At 45.1% G+C, this 17285-nt stretch overlaps 1 protein-coding gene across 2 annotated transcripts in view; it reads left to right on the forward strand.

Annotated features, from left to right (window-relative positions):
- Positions 1 to 17285, forward strand: part of HIRIP3 (HIRA interacting protein 3) — a 193836-nt gene that overhangs the window by 118284 nt on the left and 58267 nt on the right. For both annotated transcript variants that reach the window (XM_044086304.1, XM_044086305.1), the window contains exons 5-6: positions 13647 to 13830; positions 15176 to 15271. In XM_044086304.1, coding sequence (XP_043942239.1) covers positions 13647 to 13830; positions 15176 to 15271 — 280 coding nt within the window. The remainder of the gene's footprint in view (positions 1 to 13646; positions 13831 to 15175; positions 15272 to 17285) is intronic.

Consider the following 17285-nt stretch of genomic DNA (forward strand, 5'->3'; position numbering starts at 1 on the left):
TACTGCCTTCCTTGCTTAGGCCCAGACCACGACATATCAGCTTGTCTAACCTGTGCTTCCTTCAACCGACGGACACTTAGACGTCGGTCGGAGTTTGCAGAGGAGTTTTTTGGCCCCGCTTTTGCTTACAAAATGCCGTCGGAGACTCCGACTTCTCATTTAACTAAAAAGCGTAAGGAAAAGGACGGACACTCGCGGCCCGCGGTTTCGGCCGAAACCACGGTTAAGCCAACCGCGAGTGTCTCTGTTTCGGCTGAAACAGTCCTCGGTTCTTCCTTCGGCCGAAAGCATACCTCCGACAGTCGAGGCCTCACACATAGCTGAATCGGCTACTGAAATTTCTCCTGCTGTAGCAGGCACCCAGGATTTATCAGATACGATTCCTTTAGACATATCTACTCCTGCACGTGGAGCTGCTAGGCCACCTGCATCTATGTCTATCAAGGCTTTCTCTAGGGCTAAAGCAGCTAAAACTTCTAAGACCTTGCCTGCTAAAACCCCCTCACACAGGCATACCTCTAGTTCCCAAATGCTCAGCCTGGCTGAGGATCTCATTTATTTGATCAGGGGATCCCCACCTCACCCAGACAGGGCTTCTCAACCCCCTCCTGAGAAGAGGCCTAGAGCAGAGCCCCCGGATCGGGTTTCTACAGACTATTCCTCGGATGATTCAGAAAACTCACATCCTCCAGAAGGCCCTTATTCTCCATATGAGAAGGCCCTTATTCTCCATATGAGGATTCTGATGCAGAAGACTCCATTCCTTCTGCCTCTCCTCCTGAGGAATTTTCTTTTGGGGAAACCTTGCATGCTATGAGGGAGCAGTTTCAATGGCAGGGTCAGGATTTTTCAGATTCAAGGAAAAGGCTAAGAACCTTTTTACATTTACCACAGCATAGGCCTTTAGCCATTCCTCCAGTACTAACTGTTGTGGATGATGCATTTAATGATGCCTGCACTGCCCCTGACTCTCTTCCCCCGGCCCCTGCTAAACCCGACCGATATTATAGGGTCCCGGACACTCACTATCACTTGTATAAGGCTCCTATTGCAGATCCTGAAACCATTTCACAGGGCCCCAAAGCTGTAGCAGCTGCCTCTGCAAAAAAAAAACCCTCCCCTCTGAAAGAGAATCTAGAGCTTTGGAGAGATGGGGTAAAAAAGTTTATACTTCTGCTACTCTTTCGGCTAGGGCCTTAAACTGTCAATTCCACATGATTCAGTATCAGGAATTTTTGTTAGATCAGCTAAATAAAAAAACTGTCCTCTCCTGAACCTATAGACCGTAAGTCCCTTCAGGATTTGGTACATAACACTTAGCAGGTCAGTAACCATTCCTTAAAATGCGGCTATGATGCACTGGAGGCTTCCTTTAGATCAGCTATGACTGGAACAGTGATCAGAAGGCATGCATGGCTAAAAAAGCAATCCTTACCAGACCATGTAAAGTCAAAGCTCCTAGATGCTCCCATGGAGAAACAAAGTTTGTTTGGCTCCCTTGCACAGCAAGTGCTAAAAAAGGTGGAAGAAAAAGCAAAATCTGTCCAAACAGTCAAGGATTTCTTACAGGTCCAGCCTCCGTGGTTTAGTAGAAATTGGCCTTGGAAGAATTGGTCCTTTCCAGAAACCAGAGCACAGAGAGGCAGAAATAGGCGCCAAAGAGGCAGAGGTCAATCCAGAGGTGCCTACAGGGGACGTCAGTGGCAGCCTAACAACCAGAGAAGTACTGCCACAGATCCCGCTACTACCACTTCCACAGGACAGACACAATGACTTGACTCTGATACCGCCTACCAGGGAACAACTGGAAGCACCCTTAGGCGGAAAGCTAGCCTTATTTTCCATAAACTGGCATTACATTACAGGAGAGAAATGGATTTTACAGACGATAGACAAAGGCTACAGGTTTCACTTCCACGCTCTACCAAAAAAGAGAGGAATGCCAAACCTACCACCAAACCAAAAAACAAACGCTCTAGGACAAATCAACCACTTACTAAGGATGAGAGCTATAGAAAAGGTACCGCCTATGGAACAAGGACAAGGATTTTACTCCAGACTTTTCCTGGTACCAAGGAAAGAAAATCAATGGAGGCCTATTCTCGACCTGTCCGCTCTGAACACTTACCTCATTGTTCCAAAATTCAAAATGCTGACCCTACAGCAGCTTCTTCCCATGCTGGGCAAGGAGTCTTGGCTGGTGACTCTATCTCAAGGAGGCATACCTGCACGTCCCTATATGACCAGATTGCAGAAGATACCTCAGATTTCTTGCAGGATCAGAGCATTATCAATTCTCAGCATTGCCCTTTGGCTTATCTGCTGCGCCCAGAGTATTCACGAAATGCCTGGCATCAGTAATTGCTCATTGCAGGCTACAGGGAATTCAGATTTATCCATACCTGGACGACTGCCTGATACAAGCGGACAACAAAAACAAATTAACAGAAGATTTGCAAAAGGTTATACAACTACTGCAAGCCCTGGGGTACACAGTCAACATGAAAAAGTCAAGACTGGTACCATCCCAAAGGATAACATTCTTGGGTGCAGAACTGGACACTTCAAATCAGATGGCATTTTTCACAGCAGAAAAGCAAAAACAACTACCACTCTATTTCATGGCATTAACAACGCAGAACCAGCTTACACCAAGGAAAGTCCTGCAAGCCCTGGGTTACATGGCATCCTGCATAATATTGCTTCCACATGCCAGGCTGCATATGAGAAAGTTGCAATGGTACCTAAGGAATATATGGTCTCAACACAAACAGTCTAGAAGCCCAGATTCCAATAATTCCATGCCTGAAGCAAGAATTTCTGTGGTGGGCTCAGGCCTGTCGGTTGAACAGAGGACTGCCTTTCCACAAACCTCGCCCAAGCCAGACTATCACCACGGACGCCTCAGACCTAGGCTGGGGGGCACACATGGTGGACAAGTGTATACAAGGCCTATGGACACAAGACCAGCTGAACCTACACACATCAGAAAGAGATGCTGGCAGTGAAACGGGCAATTCAGACATTCAGACCGTTTCTTCAACAGGGTCATTTGCTGATAAGGACTGACAACACCACAGTCATGTGGTATATCAACAAACAAGGAGGCACACACTCATATCCTCTCTGCCGGATGGCAATGGACCTGTGGAATGTGGCCCTGAACCTCAACATTCAGCTCCAGGCCATATTTGTGCCAGGGAAAGAAAATATACTAGCAGACACCTTAAGCAGAACTACCACGGATGCCCACGAATGGATGCTGCATCCAGACATCTTCAAATCCATAACAAAGAAATGGGGACTAAGAAATAGACTTGTTCGCATCCCCACACAACCACCAATTGAGGAAATTCTGCACAAGGACATACCACCCACTTGCTTGGAAGGTGGACTCCCTATCCTTCAGTTGGGAAAACCTGACAGCATATGCATTCCCACCTCTTCCTTTGATGCACAAAGTGCTACTGAAGATCAAAGATCATCACCCAAGGATCATCCTGATGGCTCCAGATTGGCCGAGGCAGCATTGGTACCCACTACTGAGGAGTATGTCTCGGACACACACATGGCCTCTACCTCTAGTTCCTTTGCTGCAAACACAGAACAACTTCAAGATCCTACATCCAAACTTGAAAACACTACAGCTAGCTGCTTGGATGATTACATAAAACAAAATAACCCAGATTTATCTCTGAGGGTTAAAGACATTATCCTGGAGGCTCGCAGACCCTCCACAAGGAAGACTTATTCAGCCAAATGGAAAAGAGTGCAGCAAAAGGAGAAAATGTTTTATTAGCAAACATAGCTAACATCCTGGAATATTTGGCAGAGCTTTTCCACAATGGCCTGTCTTACTCCTCCATTAAGATTCATGCATCAGCAATTTCAGCAGAGTACAACATGGATCCTCCAGTCTTCTCTCATCCACTACTCAGGCAGTTTCTGAGAGGAATTAAAAATGTAAAGCCTCCAAGGAAGCCACCTTTGCCTACATGGGACCTTAACTTTGTGCTGGAAAAGTTAACACTTCCCCCTTTCGAACCAGCAGCATCAGCAGAATTACAGTTCTTATCTTGGAAAACTGCTTTCCTTCTTGCAATCACTTCAGCAAGAAGGGTTTCTGAATTACAGGCATTAATGGCAGTACAGCCCTTCCTTATCTTCCATCAGGATAGAGTGCCCTTGGGAACTAACCCCACCTTTATGCCAAAGGTGGTCTCCAGGGTATCATTGAACCAAGCAATCCACCTACCAACATTCTTCCCCAACCCACAGAACAGGGGGGAAAGACTACTACATACCTTGGATGTGCACAGACAATTGCGCTACTATCTGGACAGAACCAAGAACAATAGAAAGACTGACCAGCTTCTGGTAGCATATGCAACAGGAATGGAAGGAAAAGCAATTTCAAAACAATCTCAAAATGGATAGGAAATTGCATTGGATTTTGTTACTCCTTTCATGGAAAGACAACTCCAGAAAACATCAGACCTCACTCCACAAGGGCTACAGCCACTACTACAGCTTTCTTACGAGGAGTGGCTACCAAAGACATTTTAGAAGCTGCTACTTGGAGCTCAGTGCATACATTTTGCCAAGCATTACAATCTACCTTTATACTCCAGATCCCGAGCAGGTTTTGCAACTGCTGTTCTGCAAGGGATCTTAACTACACCATAATCATCTTAGTGCCTCCTCCCCCAGTTTGGCTATGGTATTCTACCCATATGTTAGGACTGCAGATGCATCCTTGAAGGACATAGTACAGTTTTGTACCTACCATAAATGTAGATGTCCGAGAGGTATGCATCTGCAGTCAGGATTACCCACCCTCCTTCCCCTCTGTGGTACTCCTAGGGTATTTGCCCACCTTATAGCTAGCTGGGGGAATCTATTATGGTGTATTTGTTTGTATATATGTATATACATGTTTATTTTTGATTGCTCTCTACTGTTTGTAAACATTTGCATTTATCCAAATTTAGCCTTCCTAGAGGGCACCTGGCATCTGGGGCAAGAAACACTGAGGAAAATGGCGTCGGCTGATGCCTTTATACCCAATTCACAGCAGCTATGACGTCAGGTGAAGTGAGACATCAGCCGAGGCCAGACCCAGACTTTGGAATCCGGCCGACCGAAGGGCTGCCTGAGGCAGGACAACCCATATGTTAGGACTGCAGATGCATACCTCTCGCACATCTACATTTATGGTAGGTACAAAACTGTACTTTGTGTACACTTACCATAAATGTAGATGTTCGAGTGTCTTCACTGTTGCAGTCTGGGTTACCCACCCTCCTGTCCCCTCTTATACTTTCATTAGTGTGGTTTCCTACTTCACCCTTCTGAGGTGTATTTGCTACATGGTAAGGGGTTTGTTGTAAGTCACATTTTTGTTTTACTATTAGCCTTCACTTTTGGGCACCTGACATCTGGGGCAAGAAACTGGAGAACATGGCGTTGGCTGTCAGCTTTGTACTACTGGCGCTCTGACATCAGGGAGCATTACTGAACAGCCGATGCCGGACCCAGACTTTGGGATTCTGGCCGACCGAGGGCTGCCTGCTGACAGGAAGAACCCTACAGTGATGACTGCAACAGTGAAGACACTCTAACATCTACATTTATGGTAAGTGTACACAACTGTACTTTTCTGCTACACACACCATGGGAAACCTGTACTTGGTAACATTAGGCCTCATTCCACCAGGGCTACAGCAACATCAGCAGTCTTCCTCAAAGGGGTACCAACCAAGGATATTTGGAAGCTGCAACTTGAGTTCAGTGCACACCTTCACCAAGCACTACCACTTACCTCTATACTCAAAAACCAGAGCTGGCTTTGCCACTGCAGTTTTGCAGGGCCTACTAGCTTCTCCAAACCCTGTTTAGTACCAATTGCCCAGCCCTAGCTTTGGGATTCAACCCAAGTGTGATGACTGCAGCAGTGTAACACTATGAACATGGTACAGTTTTGTACCTACCATAAATGTAGATGTTTGAGTGTTCACACTTTTGCAGTCCAGGTTGCCCTCCCACCTTCAACTCTTACCTGGGTTTTATCTATAGCTCCCTGTTTATACAATCTCTAAGATGTATTTGCCTACAGCTGCAGCTATTGTTTTCTACTTATGTAATTTACTTAGGATTATGTATTGCCTTCCTATTTGGGGGCACCTGACATCTGGGGCAAGAAAAACTGAAGAAAATGGCATCTGCTGCCTCTTTTATATACCCCTGTCACACTGACGTCAGGGAAGAAGCGACAGCAACAGACGCCAGACCAAGACTTTGGAACTCGGGCCGACTGCGGGACCGCCTGACGGCAGATAACCCAAGTGTGATGACTGCAGCAGTGTGAACACACTAACATCTACATTTATGGTAGGTACAAAACTGTACTTTTCCGTTCCTGCATAATTACCTTATCGAGCAGCCTTGGACTCTGGAACCAATTCCAGACCTGATCCATCAATTGGGCGGGGTGCATCACTCCCTACAATCTCTCAAACTCACGGCTTGGTTGCTCCACTTCGAACCCTAGCCAGGCTTCCGGATATCTCCCAATCGGTGCGTGAAATCATTTTATCGCACAAGTCTACCACTAGAAAAACTTGCGCTAGTAAGTGGAAACGTTTTTATTCCTGGGCAGAGGCTAAGAATATAGATCCCTTTTCAGCCCCTGTTCACATCTTGGAATTCCTCTCGGAGCTTTTAGTGCAGTTAGCCGCAATTTCAAATGTTCACATTGGCCTTTCAGAAAGTAGTATGTCTCATAAGCTTTGTAAGGTCTTCCTCAAAGGAACCACGCTGCTCAGGCCCCCCGGTTAGAGATTCTCCATCCCTGTGGGATCTGAATTTGATTCCAGCGCCTCTAATTTTGCCCCCCTCGAACCGGCAGCTTCCTGTTCGTTGAAGCTTTTATCGTGGAAAACACTTTTTTTTTTTTTTTTTTTTTTTTTCCTGGTAGCAATCACTTCAGCCAGACGAGTTTCCGAGCTGCAGGCTCTCTGTACACATCCCCCCCCTACCTAGTGTTCCACAAAGACACTGTTGCTCTTGGGACTAATCCATCCTTCCTAAGGTCTCTTCTGAGAACAACTTGAATCAGTCCATTGACCTTCCTGTGTTTTTTCCCAACCATTCCAACAGGGCGGAATGTAAGTTACATCAGTTAGATGTTCAGACAACTGCGTTTTTATTTGCACAGGACTAAGGCCTTCAGAAAATCAGATCAGCCTTTCCTCATGCAGAGGGCAAACAAGGTATGCCAGTATCAAAAGTAACTTTATCCAGGTGGCTGACTTCTATCATTACTTTTATCTATCAGCTGAGGAATAAACAATTGCCTGTTAAACCAAAAGGGCACTCCACCAGAGCATTAGCCACTTCGGTTGCTTTTCAGGCTAGGTTGCCCATGGAATCTGTGCAGCAGCTATGTGGGCAAACCCTCATACTTTCATCTCTCATTATAAGTTGGACGCGATTTCCAGGAGCAGAGCTGATTTTGGTTCCACTGTTCTGAAGAGACTGTTCCATTGAGCCACCCAGGATATTAGGTGCTAGGGACGCTGACCCAACCAGCAAGACTGAAGGCGAGATAGACAAATTAACATAAAGAAGTTGTGTACCTACCATAACGTTCCAGGTTGGTGGTCTCCTCTTGCCTTCTTTCTTGCGTCCCCCCCCCTCCATCCCCCTATCCTACTAGACCGAGAAGAGTTTTCTCTCTAATATTGCTCAGGCTGAGCCTTCTCTGGCTATCCCACTCTATCTTGTGGTCTTTATAGTTGGGCTTATGTATGATAAGGATAGGATTCCTTCATTATTTTGTCTGCTGTTAGTCTTACCAAATGAGATCTGGGTATCGAGCGCCAGGCATCATGGGATATGGGGAGGCCTCGAGCCAGTTTGTAGCTCTCGAGCTTTAGAAGATGGCCGAGTCTGAGCAGAGGATTGGCTCCAAACTCAACCAGCAAGAAAGAAGGTGAGAGGAGACAACTTGACGTGGAACGTTATGGTAGGTACATAACTTTTTATGGTTCCTGTCCTTTTAAATGCTGATTATGTTAACTGTACTTGGATGTTCTTCATCTCACATTGCTGCAGTCCTTACACTTGGGTAGTCCGCTGTCCTCGGTCGGCCCGAATATCAAAGTATAAGGCTGACGTCGGTCAAGGCGCATTAGACTGACATCAGGACGTCAGGGTACAAATGCGCATGACCGACGTCCTATCCTCAGTCTTTTCTTGCCCCAGATGTCAGAAGACCCTAAAAAAAAGGTCAAAACCAAAAAACAGCAAACAACCAACCAACCTTGCACTAATATGTACCATATATACAATATACACAATATATACAACCCAACCCACACAACCGCCTCTATACAACCCAACCCACACAACCGCCTCTAACTACAGAGGGGAAGGAGGGAGGGTAAATTGGACTGCAGCAATGTGGATCTTCGAACATCTACATTTATGGTAGGTACAAAACTGTACTATGTTCTTCATCTCACATTGCTGCAGTCCTTACACTTGGGTAGAATCCCAAAGCAGAGGTAAGGGAGGATGGCAAAACTATAAAGAAGCAGGAGCTGCCAAAATGCCCTGTAAAATAGCAGTGGCAAAACCAGCCCTAGATTTAGAGTAAAGTGGAAGGTGATAATGCTTGGAGAAAGTATGCACTGAACTCAAAGTAGCTGCCTCCAAAATATCTTTAGTTGCCACCCCCCTTAAAAGCTGTCAAGTGGCAGTAGCCCTAGTGGAATGAGGCCTAATCCCAGCTGGAATCTCCTTGCCATGATGGGAATAACAGAAAGCAATGCAAAACCCAATCCACTTAGAAATAGTTTGTTTTGACACAGGCTTGCCCTGAGAACTCAAAGCAAAAGAAACAAATAACTGCTGAGACTGCCTGAACCCTTTAGTTCTGCTCAAATAATATCGCAGCTGCCTGTGTACATCTAAAGTGTGCAAAATCTTTTCCCCTTTATTTTGGGGATTTGCATAAAAAGTAGGCAAATGAATAGTTTGGTTTAAAGCCACACTAGAAACCACTTTAGGCATAAAGGAAGGATTAGTACGCAAAGATACCCTATCCTTATGGAAAATTAAGAAAGGCTCAACCGCCATAAGGGCCTGCAATTCAGAAACCCTTCTTGCAGAGGTAATGGCCAACAAAAAAGCAGTCTTCCATGATAAATATTTCAACTCTGTAGTAGCTGCAGGCTCAAAAGGTTGTAGAGTGAGTTTCTCCAACACAAAATTGAGATCCCAAGCAAGAGTAGGAGCTCTACATGGGGGTCTTATATTCTTTGCCCCTCTAAGAAATTGCTTGAACAAAGGATGAGAAAACAATGGTGGGTGACAATCATAGTGAGCCGAAATTGCTGCAGCATGAACCTTAATAGAAGAGAAGGACAAACCTTTGTCCAGTAACTCAGTAAGATATTGAAGAGCCATACTTAAATTAGGCTCAGAAACATCAAAATCCTTTGCTGCACTCCAAAATAAAAATCTCTTCCATTTATCTGCGTACACTTTCCTTGTACTAGGCCTTCTAGCTTCCAAAATAACATTCAAAACTTGCTGTGGAAGTTGAGACCTTCTATGGTTCAAAACAGAATATGCCAGGCTGTTAGGTGAAGAGAGTGAAGCTTGACATTGAGTAAATGACTGTCCTCCTGAGACAACAGGTGTGGAATCAAGGCAAAGGCCATGGAGGCTCCCATACCAGACTTCTCAGTAATGGGTACCAGTGCTGTCGAGGCCAATCTGGAGCTATTAAAATCATCCTTGGCTTGTCCTGTCTGACCTTTAGAAGTACCTTTGGGAGGAGAGGCAGAGGTGGAAAGGCATACACATGAAGATTGCTCCAATTGAAAGAAAGAGCATCCACTTTCCAAGCTGTGGGATGAAACCTTTTCGTGCAAAACTTTGGCAGCTGGTGGTTTAGTGGAGAAGCGAACAGATCTATGTCTGGAGTTCCCCATGACACTGTCAATTTCTGAAATACATGAGGATCCAATTTCCACTCGTGGGGATCCATAATTCTTCTGCTCAACACATCTGCTAAGGAGTTCTGTGCTCCCGGCAGAAACCTTGCCTGAAGATGAAGCTGTAAACTGAGAGCAGTCTCCCACAAAATCATTGCTTGCCTGCATAGAGGATAAGAATGTGTTCCCCCTTGCTTGTTGATGTACCACATGACAGTTGTGTTGTCTGTTAGAATCAACACCTGCCCTGGAAGAAGTAAATCCTTGAAAGCTATTAATGCAAACTGGACTGCTAACATCTCCTTCAAGTTGATATGTAGATGTTGTAGTCTGGAAGGCCACTTGTCTTGTATCCACTTTCCATTTAGATGAGCTCCCCAAGCTTTGTCTGAGGCATCTGTCGTTAGAATCTGACTCGCCTCTGGCCGGGTCACAGAGTCCCTTGTTTAGGTGACATTCCTGAGCCCACCACAAAAATTCCTTTTGAATGCAAGGTATTATTTGAATGAGTGTCCAGATCCTGGCAGTGCTGTGTCCATACGTTTTTGAGATACCATTGTAGCTTCCTCATATGCAGTTTGGCATTGGGAAGCACCAGAATACAAGATGCCATGAACCCCAAGGCTTGAAGGACTGTCCTTGCAGTCAGCCTGGACTGATGAGACAATTGATGAAAGTAAAGGGAAAGATTCTTTTGTTTGTCCGGGGTCAAATAGGCCATCTGGGATGCTGTATTCAAGTCTTACACCCAGAAAGCACATGTCCTGAGAGGGTACTAGACTGGGCTTTATTTCGTTCACAGAATACCCCAGGCATCTTAGCACTGCTATCACATATTCCAAATGATGAAGAAGCTCGTCCCTTCCTTGAGCCAGAATCAGGCAATCGTCCAAATAAGGATAGATCTGTATTCCTTTTAGCCTGAAGAAAGCTATCACTGGATCCAGAACTTTCGTGAACACTCTGGGCGCAGTAGATAAGCCAAAGGGCAATGCAGAGAACTGATAATGAGAAGTCCCAGCCAACGCAGATACTTTCTGCAACTCAGTCTGATAGGAACATGAAGGTAAGCCTCCTTGAGATCCAAAGTTACCATCCAATGATCTTTGCCCAGCAGAGGTAAAAGCTGTTGTAACGTCAACATTTTGAACTTGGGAATGTCCAGATAAGTGTTTAGGATAGATAAATCCAAAATTGGTCTCCACGTGTTCCCCTTCTTTGGTACTAGGAACAGGCGAGAATAAAATCCTAGGCCCACTTCTGGCATAGGTACCGGCTGTATGGCCCCTATTTGAAGTAACAGAGAAATTTGTTTGTGAGCCTCTATTCTTTGCTGAGGAGGAACGTCTGGCATGCCTTTGAAAGGAGGCAAGGTATGGAAATAAAACCTGTAACCTTGGTGAATGATATCCAATACCCATCTGTCCTGGGTAATTAAACTCCAATTTTCCTTGAAAAGTGCCAATCTTCCTCCCAAAGGTGCTGCCAGGCGAGAAGGCTCTGGCAGCTGAAAAGGTAGGTCATTGGGTCTGTTTACGAAAGGACTGGCCCCTGCCCTCACCGAAGACTGTGCAGGTGAACTCCTGTTCTAGGCCTGAAAGAGCCCTGAGCTCTGCCCCTACCACGTCTAGATCTACCTCTAGACTGGGAATCATAAGAAGGATACGTCCACCCCTTGGTAGGCCAATTTCTACTAAACTTCGGAGGCTGAACCTGCAAAAAATCTTTAACAGTCTGCATAGACTTAGCCTTGTCTTCCATTTTCTTTAAGACTGCCTCAACAGGTGAACCAAACAACACATCAGATTGTAAAGGAGCATCTAAAATCCTTGTCTTAACATGGTCAGACAAATTCTGATCCCTCAGCCAGGCGTGCCTGCGAAGAACTGACCCAGTGGCAGCCACCCTAGATGAGGCCTGTACAGCATCAAAACCACATTGCAAAGAATGCTTACCCACCTGTTCAGAAACATGTACTAAATCTTGTAACTCTTTACACTCAATACCTTCCGCCAGAGCATCTACCTTAGACTTCAATTGAGAAAGTAGATAGTTTTGGTATTTCAACATGTGAAACTGGCAATTCAAAGCCCTCATAGCTAGGGTGGAAGAAGTATAGACTTTCTTTCCCCATCTATCCAAAGCCCTGGCCTCTTTATCTGGAGGAACCGGATTTTTAACAACAGAAGCCTTAACACCCTTAGGCCCCTGACTAACAGTTTCTGGGTCCGCCCTAGGACTCTTACAAAGATACTTATGAGCTTCAGGCACCCTGTAATACCTATCCGGCTTAACAGGAGCAGGAGGCAAAGAATCAGGATTAAGAGAAGCCTCCGCAAACACATCTTCCACAACATCCAGAACAGGAGGTATAGCCAAAGGCCTATGCTGGGGTAAAAAAAATTCCCTAAGCCTTTTCCTGGAATCAGAGAAGTCCTGACCTTCCCACTTAAAATGCTCCCTCATGGAATGAAGAGTCTCTGAAAAAGAAAAATCTTCAGGAGGAGAAGCAGAAGGAGTAGAATCATCCACATCAGAATAAGGAGAATACTCCTGCAAGTCTTCAGCCGAAGACTCTGAAACATCCGAAGCCTGCTCAAAACTCCCCAACTCAGGTTCCACCCTAGGTCTCTTATCAGGAGGGGGCAAAGAACCTCTAATCAAAGTAATCAAATCTTCTGCCATTTTAAGCATATGCTTCTTGGGCACAGAACCTGAAGAACTAGGGGTGACACCAACTGAAGCTAAACCTGGCCTGCCTCTGGGAGAAGCCTTGGCAACAGAAGGAGAGGGCCTAACCACCCTAGGAAGGGAAGGGAGTACAGTAACCTGAGAGGCCCCTTCAGCCTGACCTGCCTCCTGAGAGGCCACATCCTGCAATAACAAAGTCTCCCCCTGGGACTCCAGAGAAACCTCCGGTGGAACCCCCGGCTCCACCGACACCTCTAAAGAACCGGCGTCCGGTACGGACGGTTCTTCTTGCCTAGGCTTAGCTGCTTTGTCCTTGCGCTTCGAAGAAGCGCCGGAGCATCCGGCGGCATATTATAATTGCACCGCTTCCCGAAGACTAACCTGGCACAATCTAACCTTCTCTTAATAGTGCGCTTATTGAATCTAGCACAAAAGCGACACCCCACAACGTCGTGCTCAGGCCCTAAACAAGGAATACACAAAGTATGATAATCTCTATGCGGTATCTGTTTCCCACAAGAAATACAGTTATTCACTTTTTCTGACATCCGGTAAACCACTGAGGCAAGAAAAAACTAAAATATTCCCCAATGGGGTACTTGGCCAACTTTGACTCTGTCTGAAACTCCGAATTCGAAAAATTTCAGAACGCCAACCGGCACTTGCAACGCTGCTTCTGCATCGGACCATGCGGCAAAAAAGACTGAGGATATGACGTCGGTCATGCGCATTTGTACCCTGACGTCCTGATGTCAGTCTAATGTGCCTTGACCGACGTCAGCCTTATACTTTGATATTCGGGCCGACCGAGGACAGCGGACTACCCAAGTGTAAGGACTGCAGCAATGTGGATCTTCGAACATCTACATTTATGGTAGGTACAAAACTGTACTTTTTGGTTGATGATTTTTAAAGAGATTCTTACCCGCCCTCCTCATTTATTTTTTGTAGAAGTCTTCACCTTCAAATGAGCAGGAATCTGCCAAGGAAGAGCATCCCACCATCAAGCGTCTGAAACGTTACATTGTAGCCTGTGGAGTGCGAAGGAACTATAAGAAGCTCTTTGAAGGCCGGCGCTCTAATAAGGCCAAGATTCAGGCTCTCAAACAAGAGCTTGAAAATCTAGGAATGAAAGGTAAAAGATCATCTTCATGCTGAAATTGCCTCCAGATTAAAAAAAAAAAAAAAAGCAATGAACCATGTTTATGGTGACTGAACAGATTTTCGTACATACACATCCACCTGGATCTGTGACTGACATTGTTCTAGTTGGATGATGCCCATTGTCCTGCATTGCCTGCAGTGTACGAGTGCCAGAAGATTGCAGAAAGCAGCTTATTTTGGTTGGCAGTTTAACAATCCATTATCAAGAGGTGCTCTGTATTTTTCATGCTGATATTAGGATGGCTGTTACTGCATTGCTGTTATTGCTACTTGTTTCCCTCTAGTTCCCTGCAAAGTGAAGGTGGCAACAATTTTCTTTGAACACTGTTGCATACCACAACTAGCATGTTCCACAAGTGCTTTTCTTAAGTAGTAGAAATTTTGTGTTACCAAGCTGCCCCAAAGAGCAAGTTTGTCTTGCATGGCAAATTAACCATTTGGGTTAGAGTGGCAGAAGTGCATCTGACGCCACAAAAAAGTCCTCAAGACTTGTACGACTTGCATACACTGTCTCACAGTTTAATGTGGATAGAATACAGTCATTCTTTGTTCTGGCATGTACCCAATTACAACATGGCCGTGCCTGCAGTCTGAAATTTGTAGAAGTATTGCTGTTTTGTCATCCTTGGGACGATTCCATAGTGGAGTTTGGGGGTTTAGTTTGTTACTGCAGAAGACTGGTGTGCACACACACCTTGACATGTACTGTGACCGGAGTTGCATTGCTTGTGCTGGGTGTAACCTTCAATGCTGTTTTTCTCTCTGGTTTCTCTTAATTCACATCCCTCAAGTTGCCTTTAATGTAATCCTGTGTATTTTTTTTTTCTCCATAGATGTTATCATAGAACTTTTGCCTTTTCCCAGAGAAAGAATTTGTAATTTGTTTTCATTGGGATCTGTCAGGCCTTGTATTCCTGTAATCGTAAGGGACTATAGTCTGCTCACCTGTATAACCCTATTCACCTTGTTAACCATTTGCATGATAGTATGCACAAACCTGTTTAATTGTATCTGCACATGGTTGGTTAACCCAGTTTACCATTTTCTCTCCGGAGTCTGTGTTCCTAGTTAAGATTGTTCATATTGTTGAGCCATAATGGATTCATGTAGCCCACTGTTGCTATGCACCCCATATTGCTGTCCTGAGTCAGAACACTAAAGACACATTGGCTGTCTGAGCTCTCTCTTGTTTTGGTAGGGGAAGGCTAATTTACCTTGGAGTAAATTATATGCACAGGTTGTAAAAGCCGTCAGAATTAAAGGGGTGGAGGGCAGTGAAGCGTATTATAATTGTAACTTTTTTCTTTGTCCCATAGGTCAGCCTTCTCTAGAAAAGTGCAAGGCACTACGTCTGAAAAGAGAAGAAGCAGCTGAACTTGCATCACTCGATGTTAGCAACATTATTACTTCAGGTAGTGTATCAGCTACAGATAAAATTGTATGTCTTGTTTGATCCTAAAGGTGCTTGGTTAGGCATCCTAACTTAACTGTCCACACCTGTTGATTCTCTTGCATGGAACTTGTACTGTTATGCATGGAGCAAGGGATTAGAGCTTCCACACCTAGTCTGTCATGGGCACATTAGGACTTCGCTAACCTCCAAGCCCCTTTTACCCAGAAAGGACTGTATTTTCTAACATCACACTTTGAGGGTAATAGTCTTCTGCCCATTTTCTGTTTGAAATACTAGTCTAATTTTTAAAGTCATGCCGTGTAACTCCTTAACCTGGAAAAATATGACCGCATGCAGTATACACATACTTAATTATGGGTGTACTGCCATTCACACTAGATTATGCTATAAGCAAGTTATAGAGCTTGCTTCAAGCCATGTTGTCCTTTGTGAATATGGATGTCAGAATGTATGCCGTTGAAGAGTTGGACTGATTATCTTCATCCCACTTATATCCTGCAACCACTGGATGGACTGTGGTAATTAATACTGGACTGTGGTGATTTACCACTGAGTCAATGGATGTGTTTAAAAGTGTGCGTTAAGGAAACCGGTAATGAGGGCATTTCTGGCTTCCATTTTATAATTCCGATATTGTAACTGCGAGCCCTGGAATTGCAAAAATTGCCTATAAAAATGGCAGAGAACAGTGAATGTAAAACATCATTCTCCATTGAAGTTTATTGCAAAGAAGCAATTCCGCCTGTACCACCCACACAGCCCAAATGTAAAACAGAGAAAAGGGAAAAGTTCTGAGAAACAGCAGCCACAAACTTTGTCCTCCTGTTCCCCTGTTGCAGTATTCTTTACATGGAGTTGCCTGCCATGACTATGCTACTGCCAGTATACTAAAGACTTTTACTCCTAGAGGTGCATGGTACATCGCACATAGGTTGCTGTTGGATGTCTGCCATAAAAGTGACATACGCACGCACCCTCCTCAGAACTTTGACGCCAGTCCGGATGCTTCAGCCGTATGTACAGTCTGCTCGCCAAAGTGGTTATAGTCTCAACATTTCAGATAAGTGCCCTGTTGAGGAAGCCTTTAAACCTAGCCACAATGAAAAAGGTAAATGTCATCCAAGAAAGGCAAACTTTCTTGTGGACGTCAGATTCCACATAAAGATAACCACCAGCAGTGCCTTTTCTGTCTTGGGCCTACCCATGACCACAGATATTTAGTCTGCCAGGCCTTTGTGCCCAAAACATTGAGAAATGGGTTAGCTTCCTTTTTAGAGACTCATCCCCTGAAATTCCTCACAAAGAGCACTATGGAGGGTTCCACAGGGCCTAAGCAGAGTTGCTCGTTCGGCTGAAGGCCAAGAAGCCTAGGTCTGAAACTTCTGCTGCTTCTCTGATGGCAGACCTCTTTCGTGAAGCAGTTGGTAGCCTGGAGAAATGCTCATAGCCTACGTCTGATCCATAGGCTGAGCCCATAATGGAGGCCACGTTGGATCGAGATGGTAGCAAATCCTTTGAGGTAATGCGGGCATCCAGTACAGATGTCCAGGGGGAGCATAGACTCATAATCACTGAGGGCTCTAGGGGAATCTATTTTAGTTGGGGGAGAACATGGATTCTGACATCATAGAAACCAGGCCTATGTCCAGTCCACTGACCCTACATAGAGTGGAAATATATATATTTTTTCTTTTGCACATGTATCACCACCCTCTGATCCACTTCAAGACTGGAAAAATTTTACACTGGGTATTTTAATGCCCTCACTTCTATTGAGCCTCCTGCTGGGGTTTCAGTCCTAGCCACACCCTCTGTTACCTCCCCACAGAAAAGGGTCAGGGAAGAGACCTCTTCTGAGGAGGAAGAGGCTTCAGAGGATGAGTCCTTGGCGTACTCATCTCCGCTCTCCTCCCCACTGGATTACGCTTCTCTGGAGGAGGACTCCCAACGAGCACTAATTCTCCAGTTGAGGGAATTACCTTAAGTGAGACCTTGGGTAAGATGAGGGAGTA

Source organism: Protopterus annectens, chromosome 10.part0 (genome assembly GCF_019279795.1).
Source record: "Protopterus annectens isolate FY-2018-M chromosome 10.part0, PAN1.0, whole genome shotgun sequence".
Lineage (NCBI taxonomy): Eukaryota > Metazoa > Chordata > Ceratodontiformes > Protopteridae > Protopterus > Protopterus annectens.